The sequence below is a fragment of the Octopus bimaculoides genome, chromosome 30, assembly GCF_046866305.1.
Source record: "Octopus bimaculoides isolate indiv1 chromosome 30, ASM4686630v1, whole genome shotgun sequence".
Taxonomy (NCBI): Eukaryota; Metazoa; Mollusca; class Cephalopoda; order Octopoda; family Octopodidae; genus Octopus; species Octopus bimaculoides.
Genome location: NC_142957.1, coordinates 7293980 through 7313920, shown reverse-complemented (window position 1 = coordinate 7313920; position 19941 = coordinate 7293980). Strand labels below are relative to the sequence as shown.

At 37.2% G+C, this 19941-nt stretch overlaps 1 protein-coding gene and 1 non-coding gene across 2 annotated transcripts in view; one reads left to right on the top strand and one right to left on the bottom strand.

The window, feature by feature from the left end:
- LOC106877597 (proline dehydrogenase 1, mitochondrial) overlaps window positions 1–19941 on the bottom strand; it is a 130517-nt gene that overhangs the window by 26306 nt on the left and 84270 nt on the right. Inside the window, exons 7-8 of the mRNA XM_089346295.1 lie at window positions 17630–17711; window positions 14261–14353 (exon numbers count right to left, since the gene is read on the bottom strand). Of these exons, the coding sequence (XP_089202421.1) occupies window positions 14261–14353; window positions 17630–17711 (175 nt within the window). The remainder of the gene's footprint in view (window positions 1–14260; window positions 14354–17629; window positions 17712–19941) is intronic.
- LOC149130176 (U6 spliceosomal RNA) lies at window positions 5354–5455 on the top strand. The gene has a single exon (XR_016239254.1). It is a non-coding gene; the product is annotated as a U6 spliceosomal RNA (small nuclear RNA).

Genomic DNA, 19941 nt, shown 5'->3' with positions numbered 1-19941 from the left:
TATATATATATATACTTATATATACGTATATATATATATATATATATATATATATATATATATATATATATATTAATTCTTCGAAACGCCGGAGTTTTAATGGTGGCAGCTGATGAAGGGGATGTTTCTATGTGGCCTGCTTGTTTGTTGCACCTTGTTTACCATTTTGTCCTTGTTCTTTTGCCACGTCATGTACCCAGTTATGTATCTATATGTACATGTAGATGAACGTATATACATACATGTACATATATATGCATATACTCATATATTGTTTATATATATATATATATATATATGTATATATATAAATATATATTATATATATATATATATATATATCTTTATATACAGAGAGAGAGAGAGAGATAGTGGGAAAGAGAGAAAGAAAGAGAGAGAGAAAGAGATTTAATGCCGCTTATTATTAGCCAAAATCCAAAAATTTTGACTTCAAAAAACTATTGATGATTTCAGGCTTATTTCTAGCACAATTTATGAACTTTGTAACATTTTCGTTATTTCATGCCGCTTAGTAGCCAAAATCCAAAAATTTTAACTTCAAAAGACTATTGGTGATTTCTAGCACAATTTATGAACTTTGTGTCTCCGTGTCTCTCTGTATATAAAGATATATATATATATATATATAAATAAATGTATAATATATAAATACACACACACACACGCAAACACACACAAACACATACATATGTAAATTATATATATATAAATAATATATATAAGTATATATATATAATATATAAATATATATATATATATATATATATATATATATATATTTATATACAGAGAGACACAGAGAGAGAGAGTGAGAAAGAGAGACAGAAAGAATGATATTAGTCAGGGTTAACTTGTTTGATTAAAATCCATTCAATAACATAATATATGTATATGTATGCATGTATAGCCATACGTACACACATAACATTTTCACACGGCATGGCGGCAGTCAAATGACCGAATAACATAACATAATATATATACATGTATGCATGTATAGATGTACATACATACAAGAACGGAAGTAAAAAAAAATGTTTTTTAAACAATAGATTCAGAAAATATTTTTTTTATCGACTTTGGTCAAGGTTGAAACCACTCTAATCACTCAATGATTAGAGTTGTTTCTAGCATACTAAACAAGCGCGTCGAGGACCGGATACCTTTGAATTTATTTAGAAGGGAGAGAAAATGTTTTACACCACATTTTCGATATAATCTAAGGAAAAACATTATTTCTCACCAAAATCGAGTTGAGTTTTTATTAAACTATAAATTTAAACTAGATGAAAGAGTCAGCAGAAGTTCACCATTACCTTCCGCCAGAGCTGAGGTGTTTCGCTCATAAACACACACATTGCCCAGTCTGAGATTCGAACCCGCGAGTTAAAAAATGAGATATTTAAACTTATCATAGCTTGATGATCAATAATGAGTCACAGAAATAGGTTTTACATATCTCTGAACTTTCAAATTGGTGACCTGTTTGGATGCTCTTGTGGATAAGGGCATTTGTTGGTGAAAAAAAAAAAGGTAACTAATACACGTGGTAAGTAGCTTGCTTACCAACCACATGGTTCCGGGTTCAGTCCCACCGTGTGGCACCTTGGGTAAGTGTCTTCTACTACAGCCTAGGGCCGACCAAAGCTTTGTAGACGGAAACTAAAAGAAGCCCGTCATATATATGTATATATATATAGATATGTGTGTCTGTGTTTGTCCCCCCACCATCGCTTGACAACCGATGCTGGTGTGTTTATGTCCCCGTAACTTAGCGGTTCGGCAAAAAGAGACCGATAGAATAAGTACTAGGCTACCAAAGAATAAGTCCTGGGGTCGATTTGCTCGACTAAAGGCGGTGCTCCAGCATCTATCTATGTATGTCTATATATCTGTATGTATGTGTATATATATATATATATATATATATATCATTCCTGGCAGAGATTAGAAACCTCTGCTTGTGTCTTGTTACTACTTTTAAACACCCTTACCAAATCAGCAACAATTTTTATGAGAAAATTAAGATACTTAAATTTACTTTTTGGTTGCTTAAATAAAAGTATTTAATAATGTCTTTTGTAATTTCTGGCAAAGATTTGAAACCTCCACTTCTAAACATCTTGACCTGTTAGGCCACCAAAGCAACAACAATTCTACTGCGAAAATGAAGCTATTTAAATTTATTTAAATTATTGGGCTTACGACAAAGAGTTGAATGAGATTTGGCTACAATGTCAAGGCTGTTTTATGACTCCCTTCTTCACACACAATCTTTTTGTTGATGAAAATTTGGTTGCTTAGATAAAAATATTTAATAAGACATCTTGTAATTTCTGGCAGAGATCTGAAACCTCCACTAGAGTATTTTGTTAATATTTCTAAACACCCTTGCCATCAAAGCAATAACAATTTTTATAAGAAAATTAAGATATTTAAATTTATTTCAATTATTGGGTTTACTATAAAGATTTGGAGGAGATTTGGTTACTATGTCAAAGCTGCTTTGTGGACCCTTCTTTACACAGACAATCTTTTTGCTGAGGGAAATTTGGTTGCATAAATAAAAATGTTATCTAATAAGAACCTTTGTAATTCCTGGAAGAGATTTGAAACCTCCACTTGTTATATTACCACTTTGCAACACCCATACCTACTGAGCTATCAAATCATCAATAATTTTAATAAAATCAAGATATCTAAATTTATTTCAATTAACCCTTTCGTTACTATATTTCTGACCAAAATACACCCCTCATGAGTTTCAATCAAATTCTAAAATAATCATGAATTTAGACTAGTCTCATTAAACACCTTAATTTTTTTATTTATCAACATATTAATGTGATATTTGGAACATAATTAAAGAAAGGATTCTTAATCAATTCTATTGCATAATTTTTGTCTCTGGGGTACTGCTAGTGTCTCTCACATGTAAATATTGGTTCAGCTTCACGAATCGTACTCGTTCATAATACTGGAAATATAGTCATCGCCAAAAGGTTCCTGATCGCTCCAGTAATTTGTTATTCTGGGTAACTGTCTAATACCCATAATAATATTTATGGCAAAAAATGCCCGTATTTCATCTACAGTTGCAGAAAACCACAAGCTATCTTTTTTTCCGGCTTGTTTACATTCTGCGTAACGGTTTGTTTCCGCAGTAATCATTTCAAACAAGCATGAAAAAGAAGTCTAAAGGTTTCGCTTCCTGAGAAAGACTATGGGTAGACCCAGTCTCCTCAGAAAAATTGTTAATAGAAATATTTTTTAAATCTTTACTCCATTCTAGTGTAAAATCATCCTCGCTGTCGCCGTCGCTGCTTTCAGTTTCGGATACAGAAATATCCGATTCATTATCGTTCACCACATGCTTTTGTAGCTCATTCATTCTTTTCTTCGATATCTCCATATCTTCTGTTGAAAAACCTTCAAATTCGGAATCACTGCTTGATAGCATGAAACTCCTCTCCATCTTCAAAGTTGAAAAAAATTAACGCCGCAAAAAATGTGGAAAAAAAATCTTCCAAAATTCACTTGAGTTCAAATATCACGCCAAACAATGTCGGAGACAATAACTCAACTGTTTGCAAAGTGAAATCAGGTGTTTTAACGAATGTACTAATGAGATTTGGGTTCGAATATACATTTAAATAACAATGGGTACGCTCGGCCGGCTAAGTAACGAAAGGGTTAATGGAATTGCCATAAAGATATGAAGGCTGCCTTGTGGCCACTTCTTCACACACAATCTTTTTGTTCAGGGTAATTTGGTTGCTTAAATGAAAATATTTAATGAGACCCCATGTAATTCCTGGCAGAGACCTGAAACTCTACTGGTGTGTTCAGTTACTACGTCTAAGCACACTTACCTACTGGACAATCAAAGAAGTAGCAACTTTAAAGAAATAATTACAATATTTAAATGAGATGGAATCATTAACGACTGAGTGAGGCAAAGACAGGCAAGGGAGATAATCTAATGTGTATGAGTAATATACACCTGCATCATCATCATCATCATCATCATCATCATCATCATCATCATTTAACGTCCGCTTTCCATGCTAGCATGGGTTGGACGATTTGACTGAGGACTGATGAAACCGGATGGCTACACCAGGCTACACAAACTCAATATTCAGCCTCACTGTGTAACACCTGGAGCAAATGCCCTCAACTATAGCTCCGGGTGAATGGATTTCGTAGACGGAAACTGAAAGAAGCCCATTGTATATGTGTATGAGTGTGTGCCTCATTTTGCTATTGTCTTTTACTTTTTACCTTTTTACTTGTTTCAGTCTTTAGACTGTGGCCATGCTAAGGCACCACCTTGAAGAATTTTAGTTGAATGAATCAATTCTAGTATTTTTTTTTTTAAAGCCTGATAATCATTCTATTGGTCTCTTTCACTGAACCACTAAGTTACAGGGATGTAAATACACCAACATCAGTTGTCAAACAATGGTGTGCGACAAACACAAAGACATGTACACATACACACACAATGGGCTTCTTTCAGTTTCCATCTACCAAATCCACTGACAAGGCTTTGGTCAGCACAGGGTTAAAGAAGATACTTGCCTAAGGTGCTATGCAGTGAGACAGAACCCAAAGTACATGGTTGGGAAGCAAGCTTCTTACTGCACAGCCATGCATTTGTATTTAAATATGTGCATTAAATGTAGTGGAGGCGCAATGGCCCAGTGGTTAGGGCAGCAGACTCACGGTCATAGGATTGCGGTTTCGATTCCCAGACCGGGCATTGTGAGTGTTTATTGAGCAAAAACACTTAAAGTTGCACGAGGCTCCGGCAGGGGATGGTGGCGAACCCTGCTGTACTCTTCCACCACAGCTTTCTCTCACTCTTACTTCCTGTTTCTTTTGTGCCTGTAATTCAAAGGGTCAGCCTTGTCACACTCTGTGTCACGCTGAATATCCCCGAGAACTACATTAAGGGTACACGTGTCTGTGGAGTGCTCAGCCACTTGCACATTAATTTCATGAGCAGGCTGTTCCGTTGATCGGATCAACTGGAACCCTCGATGTTGTAAGCAACGGAGTGCCAACAACAACGAAGCATTAAATGTTCCCTCCTCACATTGTCAGAAGTTGGGGTGCAGACCAATGTCAAGGGGTCATTAAGCAAATTAAGCAAGGTAAAGCCTTGTCGCAGGATTCAAAACCAAATCTCTGAATATGGTTAGACACCACATGCAAACCACAAGAGTTTCAAGGGAGTGGTCTATTAAGCAACCAACCAGCATCAAGCCATTGTATACTTCAGTCTTCAAGAACCTTCTCCTTGTGCCCTATAAAAGGCCGCTTTTGGTGGTAATCAATTGCAGAATGTTGAGGTACTAATTACACAATATGTATAGCATGGCACCTGCGCAAGGATGACACGCAAATTCGTGAAGCGTTCCATATTTCTTTTTAGGCACAGGAGTGGCTGTGTGGTAAGTAGCTTGCTTACCAGCCACATGGTTCCAGGTTCATTCCCACTGTGTGGCACTTTGGGCAAGTGTCTACTACTATAGCCTCAGGCCAACCAAAGCCTTGTGAGTGGATTTCGTAGACGGAAACTGAAAGAAGCCTGTCGTATATATGTATATATATATATATATATATATATGTGTGTGTGTGTGTATATGTTTGTGTGTCTGTGTTTGTCCCCCCCCCCCCCACCATCGCTTGACAACCGATTCTGGTGTGTTTACGTCCCCGTAACTTAGCAGTTTGGCAAAAGATACCGATAGAATAAGTACTAGGCTTCCAAAGAATAAGTCCTGGGGTCGATTTGCTCAACTAAAGGTGGTGCTTCAGCATGGCTGCAGTCAAATGACTGAAACAAGTAAAAGGGTAAGCCATAGCATGATTCAATCTTTCAGAATCCTCTTCTTGTGCCCTACAAAAAGCCAGTTTTTAGTGGTAATTAATTGCAGAATGTTGAGGCAGTAATTACACAATATGTAACTCACAGTAATGCTGTAATTAGGATTCAAAACTGAATCTCTGGATATGCAGTCAGACACCACGACTGAACCACAACAGTTTCATGTGATTGTTCTATTTAGCAATCCATTATTATCAAGCCATCGCATGATTCAATCTTTCATAATCTTCTTCTTGTGCCCTACAAAAAGCCGGTTTTTAGTGGCAATTAATTACAGAATGTTGAGGCAGTCGAGTGAGATGTCTCTCCATTCTTGCCACAACAGATGGCCCATGCAAACAGATTACCAAGAACCATAATCTCCACAAATATAACACAATTGTTTCCAGTTATGTTGGGCCAGCCACCTGTTGCTGTTTCAGTAAGCTTGCCATAAACTCCAAGCAATATATCTCTTGTAATATATATCAATGTAATTATTGCTGTTATTGTCTGTAAAAGACCAATGCACTTTGACTTTATGTGCAATAATAAAATCTGTTAAATAATGTTCACAGATGTTCAGGTACTTTGTCATGCAGCCTAAGAAACCCATTTTCAATCAGACCAGACCAACAAAAGCCCAAGCGACAGCATCATTACTGTTAAAAGGGCCCTAGACAGAAATCTTGACTATTGCTGTTAAGACACTAAAACTGTTGTTGTTGTTGGCACTCCGTCACTTGCGACGACGAGGGTTCCAGTTGATCCGATCAACGGAACAGCCTGCTCGTGAAATTAACATGCAAGTGGCTGAGCACTCCACAGACACGTGTACCCTTAACGTAGTTCTCGGGGATATTCAGCGTGACACAGTGTGACAAGGCTGACCCTTTGAATTACAGGCACAACAGAAACAGGAAGTAAGAGTGAGAGAAAGTTGTGGTGAAAGAGTACAGCAGGGTTCGCCACCATCCCCTGCCGGAGCCTCGTGGAACTTTTAGGTGTTTTCGCTCAATAAATACTCACAACGCTCGGTCTGGGAATCAAAACTGCGATCCTATGACCGCGAGTCTGCTGCCCTAACCACTGGGCCATTGCGCCTCCACTAAGTCACTAAAAGACAATGGTATTACTGAGACAACGTAATACATGGGTCTCCCTTCCAGGGACACAATGCTAGGTGTTATATGGACAGTTGGAGATGTTATTCGTCTGAAGTTCTGTGTGTCACTGTGGTTCGTCTGAGTTCATTGTTTCATTGTTGTTGTCTTGTGTGACTGGGTAGTAAAACGTCATTGATAGATATGGCGGACATGATTCTTGTTTATTTATAACGAACATTGGGTGAGTGCGTTCTTTGTATGTAATTGAATAATAAATGTAATAATTAAATTGTACGTTGTGTTATCTCTGCGAGTCTCCCGAGGGAAATACAACACTAGGGATCAAGGCTTTTCCTTCTATCATCACAACCAACACAACTACACCACTCTCAACCCCACTGGATGATGTCAAATTATCTGACATGCTGTCAAGCACAAAGAAGAAAAGGGTTATGGTTCTATTTAGACCAGCGGTGCTCAACCATTTTTCGCTTCTGGACCACTTTGATTCCTATTTTACTCAGGTGGACCCCTCAAACCCATTCAATGTTTAAAAAAAATTCCGGTATATTTTTGCAGACGTGGCTGTGTGGTAAGAAGTTTGCTTCCCAACCACATGGTTCTGGGTTCAGTTCCCACTGTATGACACTTTGGACAAGTGTCTTCTACTTCAGCCCCAAGCTGACTAAAGCCTCGAGAGTGGACTTTGAAGACGAAGCTCATCATATATATATATATATATATATATATATATATATATATATATATATATATATATATATATCATCATCATTTAACGTCCGCTTTCCATGCTAGCATAGGTTGGACAAAATAGATTTAAATATTTAAATCCCACCATCCCCTGCAGGAGCCTCGTGGAGCTTTAGGTGTTTTCGCTCAATAAACACTCACAACACCCGGTCTGGGAATCGAAACTGCGATCCTAAGACCATGAGTCCGCTGCCCTAATAACTGGGCCATTGCGCCTCCACACACACACACACACACACACACACACACACACACACACACATACATACATACATACATACATACATACATACATATATATATATATATATATATATATATATATATATATATATATATATATATATATATATATATATATATATATATGTGTCTTAAAAGATAGAGCTCAAAATCGATGCATTGAAGATACTTTATTGCAGCAACAATTATAATAGAAGAAACAACCACAATAAGCCAAACCTATGCACATTTCAATAGAGTATCCAGGATAAATAAACCACATCATAAAATGCCTCATAAAATATTATAACATATTACAAATTACAAATTATAGATTGCTGGATACTTCATCTCTTCAGGGTCGCATTATTGCCATCACCAACACTACTATTATTAGCAAAACACATATATCAAAGAGGGTGAAAGAATAATCGACGGTACGCAACCTACCATCGTTATTTTCTTTCAGAATGTAAACAAACAAATCAAATCACACCCAGTGACGTACACCGCCCGGAGTGTAGGTATGTTTGTGTGTATGTGTATGTATGGCCCCATAATCCAGATGTCACCTGATGTCTGTGACAGCACGGAAGATCTCCTCAGCAGGATCAACGACTGTAACAACACTTGCAACCTGACAGGGTGTATAGTGGGTAGCATGGATGTGGTATCACTATACCCATCTATCGACGTGGATTTTGCAGTGGAAAAGTGCGTGGAGATGATCAGCGAGAGCGAAGTAGAGTTCCAAAAAGTCAACACAGAAGAACTGGGCCTCCTACTTAGATTGACATATGACGATGTATATCTAGATAGATACGACCTTAGAGATTTCTGCCCTAGTAGACGTCTAAGAGGTAGACCACCCACAATTACCTCTATGGCTAGGAAGACCCCTATAGAGAGATGGAGTGGATGGACCAGAGCCATACGGACCCCCACTAATATCCACCAGGTAAAGAAAATGATCGCACATGCACTAGGAGCTAGTATAAAGGTCACCCTAAAAGGCCACACCTTTAAATTTAACAACAAATTATACGCCCAGGACGAGGGGGCAGCCATCGGTGTTAGTATCGCCGGTGATGTGGCCAATCTCTTCATGGTATGGTGGGACAGAAGGCTTAAGGAACGCCTGACACAGAACTCCATACTCGTGAATGTGTACTCTCGATATGTCGATGATATCAACTTAGTGGTAAAGACACCCCCACAAGAGAGTATTCCTGAAATAGAAATAGAAACTAAGACTATGGAGAGCATCCAGCAAATAGCTAACTCCATCCACCAGAGTATTAAAGTTACGATAGACTACCCTACTAAACACCCTAACCATAGATTACCTGTATTAGATACTGAACTCTGGCTAGAAACTAAGAACAATAAAACCAGAATCCTCCATTCACACTATACAAAACCTATGGCCTCCAAATACCTGATCCACCGGAACTCGGCTATTGCGGACAATGCCAAATTCAACATATTGATGGCAGACCTCGTCAGAGTAATGCGAAATGTCTCCTGCATGTGCGACCCTACAGAATTAAAGAGACATATACAACATTTCGTCCACCGCATGCAGTTCTCAGGTTACAGCCATAAAGAAAGGATCAGGGTATACAAAGGAGCTATGAAGAAGTTTGAAACAATCAAACGCAACGATAGGAATGGGATTTGCCCACTCTATAGGAGCAAATCATGGAACACCATAGAAAGGACTAAGAAGAAAATAGGGAAGGCAAGCTCATTGTACGATAGCCACAAGTACCAGAGCGTCATGTTCGTCGACACCACCCCTAGAGGCGAACTGGCGTACCGCTTTAGAAGGGCCCTAGACAAACTTAAGCTAAGAATTAAGGTTGTTGAAAGGCCAGGCAACCCTATTAAATCCCTTATCAGTAGAACATACCCTTTCAGTAGAACCCCCTGCACTAATAGGAACTGTATCGTATGTAGATTTAGCCCACAAACGAACTGCAAAACCAGAAATGTGGTCTATAGTATAAGATGTACAGAGGGACGATGCAGAAATACGACAATGACATATGTAGGCGAAACAGCAAGGAGCATAGGGGAGGGGGCAAACGAACATTGGAGGGAACTTAAGGAAGGGAAGAACTCATCAGTTCTGTACCAGCATGCTGAACAAGAACATAGAGGCTCAATCAACAACATAGAAATTAAAATCTTATCTACACATAGCAGTGATGCAGCACTTAGACAAATTACTGAAGCTACACACATAATAGAAGAGAAACCTAGCCTGAATAGGAAACTAGAATGGAACACTAACACACACCACTAACAAACCACAAACCACAGCATGTGACAACATGTTACCCATAAACCAATAATAATATGAACAAAATATATTACAATACATAGATAAACAAATGGAATTAAATACTACATACGTTAACAAAATTTAATTAAACACATTAAAAAAAAAAAAAAAAAAAAAAAACACACACACACACACATGAACAAATAAATAAATAAAAACAAATACAAACGAACACGTATTAACAGAGTATATAGGTGATACAGACACTCCCCATACACACATGCACTTACAAAAGACACAGACACATTGAAAGACACGCATGCGTAGACACATACAATAGGAATACAAAATACAAAATGGCTGATATTTAGCAAGGTGAGACACACATAAGAAGGAAGGAAACAAAGGACCACTGATGAGGTCACAGAAGTGTGACGAAAGAATTCTGGCCGAAATAAGATTAAGATTAATGTAATATAAAGCTGAAGCAAATTAACACCAAATATACAGTGCGTGTGTTTTTATTGGCTAAACTGGCAATATGACCATCCCCAAGTACAACAATATATATAAATATATATATATATATATATATATATATATATGTGTGTGTGTGTGTGTGTGTGTGTGTGTGTGTATGTGTGTGTATGTATATGTATGAATATGTGTATATGTATGTATATATATATATGCGAGTAAAAATAAATACAAAAAAGGGTTTTTTTTTGTATGATTGTGTATAGAGGAATATATTATTTTGTTTAAAAGAGTTCCAACACTGTCTGTTTTTTATGTTTTATTTATATTCCTGCAGAACCAATGTGGGGTATAGAATATGGAATATACAATATATAATATAATATACAATATACAATATAAAATAAAAATGGATGGTACAATGAAATAAAGTATTGAATGTAGATGAAATATTGAGTGTTCAATATAAAGGATTAAATATATAAATATAAGTATATAAAGGCGACTCGAGTTTCAGGGCTATTTCCCTTCGTCATGGCCGGTATGACAGACTATATATATGTATATATATATATATATATATATATATATATCTGTGTGTGTGTATATATATTTATATGTGTATGTGTGTGTGAGTTTGTAAGTGCATATATATATATATATATATGCACTTACAAACTCACACACACACACACATGGTGCCATCCATTTTTATGTTATTTTATTTTATATTGTATATTGTATATCATATTATATATTGTATATTCCATATTCTATACCCCACATAAGTTCTGCAGGAATATAAATAAAACATAAAAAACAGACAGTGTTGGAACTCTTTTAAGCAAAATAATATATTCCTCTATACACAATCATACAAAAAAACCCACCTTTTTTGTATTTATTTTTACTCGCATATATATATATATATATACATATATATATATATATATATATACATATATATATATATATGCACATATATACATACATATATATACATATATATATACGTATATATATACATATATGTGTATATATATATTATTTTGTTTAAAAGAGTTCCAACACTGTCTGTTTTTTATGTTTTATTTATATTCCTGCAGAACCAATGTGGGGTATAGAATATGGAATATACAATATATAATATAATATACAATATATAATATGAAATAAAATAAAATAAAAATGGATGGCACCATGAAAGAAAGTATTGAATCTAGATGAAATATTGAGTGTTCAATATAAAGGATCAAATATATAAATATATAAAGGCGACTCGAGTTTCAGGGCTATTTCCCTTCGTCATGGCCGGTATGACAGACTTTAACAGACTGTATGTATATATATATATGCGTATAGGGGTAAGCGGGTATATATGTATGTGTATGTATATATGTATGTATTTATGTATGTTTATATATGTAGGTGTATGTATGTACATGTGTATGTATGTATATAATAGTGTATCTATGTATTTGTATTTAAATCTGTGGGTTTGTGTGTATATATGTATACGGGTATGTGCATGTATGTGTATGTATGTATATATGTATATGTATGGGTGTATGTGTATAAGTGTATGTATATGTATGTGTGTGTGTATGTATGTATATATATATATGTGTGTACATGTATATATGTATATGTGTGCGCATGTATGTATATATATATGTGTATGTATATGTATATTTTTGTATATGTGTGTATGTATGTTTGTATGTGTGTGGGTGTGGGTGTGCGTGTATATATATGTGTGTGTATGTGTATGTGTATGTATATGTATTTATATATGTATATGTGTATATATATATATATATGTATATATATATATATATATGTATGTGAGGGTGGGTGTGAGTGTATATGTATGTATGTATGCGTATATGTATGTATATATGTGTGTGTATATATATATATATATATATGTGTGTGTGTGTGTGTGTGTATATATATGTATGTATGTATGTATATGTGTGTGTGTACATGTATATATGTATACATATATGTGTGTGTATGTGTGTATATGTATGTATGTGTGTATGTGCATATGTATGGGTGTATATATGTAGGTATAGATATATGTATGTGTATATATGTACATGCATATGTGTATGTATATATATGTTTGTGTGTATATGGTTATATATATAAAAAAATATATATAGATATATATGTGTGTGTGTATGTATGTATAGATATATATGTGTATGTGTGTGTGTCCGTCCGTACGGGTGGGTATAGTTAATATATTATGGTTATAGAAAGATCCATTAGGAAATCTTGATGTATATGGGGAAAAATTTTTGGCAGGGGATTTTTACGCTGTAAACCGGGCGGTGTACGTCACTGGGTTTGATTTGATTTGTTTGTTTACATTCTGAAAGAAAATAACGATGGTAGGTTGCGTACCGTCGATTATTCTTTCACCCTCTTTGATATATGTGTCTTGCTAATAATAGTAGTGTTGGTGAAGGCAATAATGCGACCCTGAAGAGATGGAGTATCCAGCAATCTATAATTTGTAATTTGTAATAAGTTGTAATATTTTATGAGGCATTTTATGATGTGGTTTATTTATCCTGGATACCCTATTGAAATGTGCATAGGTTTGGCTTATTGTGGTTGTTACTGCTATTGTAATTGTTGCTGCAATAAAGTATCTTCAATGCATCGATTTTGAGCTCTATCTTTTAAGAGACATATATATATATATATATATATATACAAAAACTCACCTGTGGGGTTTTGCTAAGACTGTTAACAGATACTATATATTTTGTAAAATTTTGTTTTATAAAAGTATATATTTAATATATATATATATATATATATATATATATATACACGTGTGTGTGCGTGTCTGTTACCTCAGCATGGCCACAGTCTAATGACTGAAACAAGTAAAAAATTATTAGGAATTTGATAAAAACTTGTTAAAATCGTGTTGTAAAGCCATCTTTTATAATTGTTGTATCTGTCTTTTGACAATGGTTGTCACTTTGACAGAATATTGTTAAATACATAAGTCATTGATAGAATGTTTCTATCTAGCACTGCACGACCCCCAGTCATAACACTGTTATTATCCTCAAAAGGTTGGATCAGCATAATGTTCACTCAGTATCGCGATATAATTACTATATCAGCACAGACACGACTATCAACACAGTCTACACTCAACCTTCCTGACCTTTCTATCAACTGGCTACTGGTCTATTTATAATGGCTGGCTACTACCACTTTTTACTGGGAGGGGTGTACAGTTTCACTCTACAACAAATAGTTTGTTTAGTGCAGAAGTATAGCCAATTTATTGAAAATAAATTCTAACAACGACACCTTATATGGACTTAACCCCATCCCTGACCCAAAGGTCATATGGGCCCAGGTTGAAATCCGCTGGTTTAGAGCACTGATATTATCCTTACAACACAAGAGCAGCAGCTCCCATCACTGTTGCAACCACCACAACCATCAACATCAACATCAAAAACATACCTTGGCAATTTTGTTGATTCTGTATAACATATTTTTCATCTGGTTCTCTTCCTCTTCAGTAAGGGCAGTGATTAGGGACTCTGCTTCACCTGTCTGAAATATTAAACAAAGCAAGCTATAAAGTACACCAACAACAAAAACAACAATATCTCTATCAACAGACATCAGATTTAACACACACATCATGTATATGCAAAGGTGTGGCTGTGTGGAAAGAAGGTTGCTTCCCAACCACAGGGATCCGGGTTCAGTCCTATTGTGTGGCATCTTGGGCAAGTGTCTTCTACTCTAGCCTTGGGCTGACCAAAGCCTTGTGAGTGGATTTGGTAGATGGAAACTAAAAGAAGTCAGTTTATGTGTGTGTGTGAGCACGCACATGATTTTATCCCCCACTTTAAAAACCCCCTTCGGTCATGACTGACCATGGGTTTGCACCAAGAAAGCTACCCACCCAGACACAAGTCCGGGCAAGGTTGTTTATGGAAGACCAGCAGTCGCCCGTGCATACCGGCCTCCCCACTCCACACCACCAGTGTTATCCAAGGGAAAGGATAATGTATCAGGCAAATCCCTATATTTTGGTATGTATTTATTTCTGTCCATCTTAACTAATATGTTATATAGAAATAGTATGTTTACATTATCTGCTTGAAAGTGAAAACAGAGGCTAAGTTTATTTTAATCTAATGTAATCCCATTTAATCTTTCTCCTATTGAGCATTCCAGCCCCACCTAATTTCTTATGTTTATCTGAAATTATGTAGCTTAGAATAATACAAGTTTTTCTATGTTTCATGTTAGTCATCATCATCATCATCATCATCGTTTAACGTCCGCTTTCCATGCTAGCATGGGTTGGACGATTTGACTGAGGACTGGTGAAACCAGATGGCTACACCAGGCTCCAATCTGATCTGGCAGAGTTTCTACAGCTGGATGCCCTTCCTAATGCCAACCACTCAGAGAGTGTAGTGGGTGCTTTTACGTGTCACCTGCACGAAGGCCAGTCAGGCGGTACTGGCAACGGCCACGCTCAAAATGCTGTATTTTATGTGCCACCCGCACAAGAGCCAGTCCAGGGGCACTGGCAACGATCTCACTCGAAAGTCCTTACACATGTCACGGGCACAAGTGTCAGAAAGGCGACGCTGTGGCTTAGGGGTGTTTTAATAATAATAATAATAAAGTGATTTTAAATTCTCAAACGCAGGATAATGCTAATAATATAGCCTGAACAGGATAAACTATCAGTATTTTGCAGAAAAAAGTGTGGGCGGCCAGCCATGAGACATGGTTGGGCAGTTTAGCTCAAATGGTCAGGAGAATCACGACGCGTAATCACGGAGGTGTGATTCGTGACTCATGGCTGGCTGCCCACACCTTTTTTCTGCAAAATAGGGGTAGTTTATCCTGTTCAGGCTATATTATTAGCATTATCCTGCGATTGAGAATTTAAAAATCACTTCTTTAATTTTCTAAGACATCTCAACGCTTCTAAAAGCAAACTTCGTTTGTTTGTTTACGTTTATCGTAATTTGAATTTAATAATAATAATGTTTTAAATATTGATGTTATGTTAAAAACAGCATCCATCTTTGCTAACGTGTTATGCCTGCCTGCCTGCCTGCCCACTGCTTCAGTCTGAACGTACATGACTTTCTTCCCTAGCTGACTATACTCTTCTTCTGTGAGTAGATTGCAAAGCAGTGTATCAGAGAGAACAGAGAAATGTGTGCGAGTGGATAATGGTATGCTTGTAGTTAGTAACCCAGAAAAGGAAAAATGCATGGAAGATACCACTACGAAAGACTGTTAAATGTGGAGAATGATTAGGAAAAGGGGAGCCTTTCAAATATTGAACCAATTGAGGGACCAGCCATCAGAGTGGATAGCAGTTTAGTAGATAAGACAATTAAGGATATGAAGGCAGGGGAAGCCCCTGGACCATCGGGTGTCACTGCCGAGATGATTAAAATATCAGGCAGTATGGGATACAGCTTAGTCACTCACATGGTTAATCAGGTTATTCAGGAAGGTGTTATCCCTGAAGACTGGTTTCGCAGTATTATAGTCAGCTGTTATAAGGGTAAAGGTGATGCCTTAGATACAAACAACTACAGAGGTATCAGACTGTCGGACCAGGTCATGAAAATTACAGAGAGATACTAATTAGGTCTTTAAGAAATCTAGGAGTAGAGGAGTGGCTTGTTAGAGTTGTACAAGCCATGTACAGCGATGCTGTCAGTAAGGTGAGAGTTGGCCTTGAATATGGTGATGAATTTAGCATACAAGTTGGAGTTTACCAGGGATAAGTTCTTAGTCCACTCTTATAGTTCTCCAGACCAGGGGTTTTCAAACTGTGGTCCGCGGACCACAGGGGGTCCGCAAGGACAAGACAGGGGGTCCGTGGACAGAAAATACTTTTTATGGGCAATTTGATTTTATATATGTTTTTTAATCGAAATTTTTTAATTGACAATAAACCTATTTGTTAATTTGTTAAATACTGTTAAATAAATAAATGTAAAAATATATGTTACTTTAAGCAAATATTTATGTATAAATTTCATAAGCGTTTATAAGGGGGTCCCTAAGATAAAGCCTGAAATACAAAGGGGTCCACAAGTCAAAAAGTTTGAAAACCCCTGCTCCAGACCATAACAGGTTTCTTAACATGAAACCAACAGTAGCCTTAACACAGGCTGGCCTTTGTGGGATTTTCGATCGGGATCGTTGCCAGTGCCCCTGGACTGGCTCTTGTGCGTGTGGCACATAAAATGCACCATTTTGAGCGTGGCCGTTGCCAGTACCACCTGACTGGCCTTCGTGCGGGTGACACGTAAAAGCACCCACTACACTCTCGGAGTGGTTGGCGTTAGGAAGGGCATCCAGCTGTAGAAACTCTGCCAAATCAGATTGGAGCCTGGTGTAGCCATCTGGTTTCACCAGTCCTCAGTCAAATCGTCCAACCCATGCTTGCATGGAAAGCGGACGTTAAACGATGATGATGATGATGATGAGATAACAAATGACAGAGACTCCGGTTGGAGAGCGTAGGCTTGGAATATAAAAGATTTTCTCACTTTCTGAGCGTTAAACTAATACATCTGTTTGTTGTTTACACACACGTCTTCGTCTTTTGTTTTGTTTGATTTTTTTTTTGTAAATTCCAACTATAAATAAGTGTGTGTGTATATATATATGTGTATATATATATATATATATATATATATATACATATATCTTTTGTGTGCAGCTGAGGTAATGTTGTATTAAAATAACCGTCTATGCTAGAACCAGTAGCATTGACAGCTGCAGCTGTCAAAGCTCAAGAACAGCAACAACAACAAAAACAACTGTTTATCTTACCTTAAGGTTAACTCTGTTGAAGACTTTGTGTAGACTCATACTGACTTCTAGGAGGTTGTCCCAGTCCAATAGATCCACCTCTCTGTTGGGAGAGAGAGAGAATGCATGTGTGAGAAAGAAAGATCTTCAGTGTGTCAGAGACACAGACAAAGGGACAGTTACTTTAAATCTTTAACATTTAAGCTGGTCATATCCAGCCAAAATATCACCCCCCACCCCCCCCAACATCACTTGACAACCGATGCTGGTGTGTTTATGTCCCCCCCCCCCCGCAACATTACAGTTCGGCAAAAGACACCGATAGAATAAGTACTAGGCTTCCAAAGAATAAGTCCCGGGGGTCAATTTGCTCGACTACAAAGGCGGTGCTCCAGCATGGCCGCAGTCAAATGACTGAAACAGGTAAAAGAGTATAAAAGAGAGAGTATATGTCTACATATAAAAAAAGTCTGACTTACACAGAATACAAAGGATGCAAAGAATTAAAGGAGTTGAAGAAAATCATTTGCTGTCAACACTTCAAATGTAAGATCTCTTCCCTGAAGATGGAAGCTCGTCTCATCCAACTATGGAATCAATCTACTAATGTTATTTTGGACCATTGAGCCTCCCGAAACAGCTGTTGGATTTGTAATCCTTTTCTTCTACTCCTTTAATTCTCTATATCATTTGTATTCTGTATAAGTTAGACCTTTCTGTATGTAGACATATATACATTTTTCTGTATTCTGTGTATTTAATATACCTTATATATTGATCTGTTTAACCTGCTTATTCCTACATTTACATATTCTTTAACCAGCTGGTCGTGCTACTTCAGGCTGATGACGAGCAAAGACTCAGAAACATGTCCCTGAATGCTGGCTAGGCTGGGTGGAGGAGCTTGTCTTCCCATCGCAAACTTAAGGACACAGTAATTGTGTCAAGGCCGACAGGAAGCGGTCCAGCTTCCTAGAGCTAAACAGCAGTAGTGTGTTCCCTTATTGGGATTGTCACATTAAGTTGACAATGCACTACAACTTTATCGCTCCACTACTGCTTAAATCTCTCTGAGAGATTTAGAAATATTATATTTCTAATTTTGCTGATCAGTGAATAAACTTCACTATGATTATATAAGTTTGCGAGGGCTAAACAGGCTTCTCTATCCAGCTGGCAAGCTACTTCCGGCTCGTCGTACTGCTTTGAATTGCTTCTGCCTAGTTTAGTGAGTTGTTTCTGTCCTTTTTGTTGCTGTTTGGTGTGAATTTTGTCAAGTTTCAACTGTTGTTCCTGTGGAATTGCGCCCTGCGGGGCAAAAATTTTCTTTTTTGCTGCTCTCTTTTAGAGAGATAGCAAACTACCATCGTGTAAAACGAAAACCTTTTTCAATATGGATAATGAAATGACCTTTCTACTGTGTGATGAGGATTTTCCTCTTTTACAAGAAGAAATTTGTTTTAATAATACACGTGTATTTCAAGTAGACCCAGAAGTAACCAAGGAAGAGAAAAAGGCCAGCAGTTTTTCTTCCGCCGTAGGCGGACAATTTGAAGCAATGGAGGTGATACCCGAACAGTGGTACAAGTACAGAAACCTAATAAGGAAAACAGACGACATAACAAGGTTAATACCGCCAAAGGAAACTATCCAAGAGTTGGCGGTAAGAACCGTTATCTACAAAGTGTACAATTGCAAAGAAAGGCGCATCATGATGATGAAAACGGATGCAATTGAAAAGTGTCTTGCCCCTGTGTGGGAAAAAATAAAATACGTTGGTAGAGGGCCTCGAAATGCTACAGTAGAGGCCCAATTCGAATCCGCAGAAATTGCGAAAGTAGTATCAACACAAACGTTGAAAACCGAAGAGGTAATGCTCTTACCCACATACCTGGGTCGGAGAACTGCAAAAATCACAATAGAAGACATTCCACCCGGGTATGACGTAAACTGGTTGGTAGAAGCTTTAATTTACGACGTGGAGGATCAAGTGGAAGTACTCACAATGAGAAGGAGGAACGCACTCAATTGGAAGGGGCAGGCGCTAGAGCTTATAGTTCTAGCGTCAAACGATACCCTCGAGACCAGACCAGACAGGATATTTATAGGGGAAGGTCTCAGTGCAAGAGTGTCGGTGGAGGGACGGAGGCCCAGATGTTTTAAATGTGGAGAAAAGGGCCACGTGCGCTCCGAATGTGTAAAAATAAAAAAACCGAACCAAAAAAAAGAAGTCCCTCCCCAAAGGGAGAAAGAAATACCGGAGAAAACTGAACTTAAAAAAGATGACAAACAAGGAAAAACGAAAACACCGGAAGTCGTAATAGAAAAAGGAA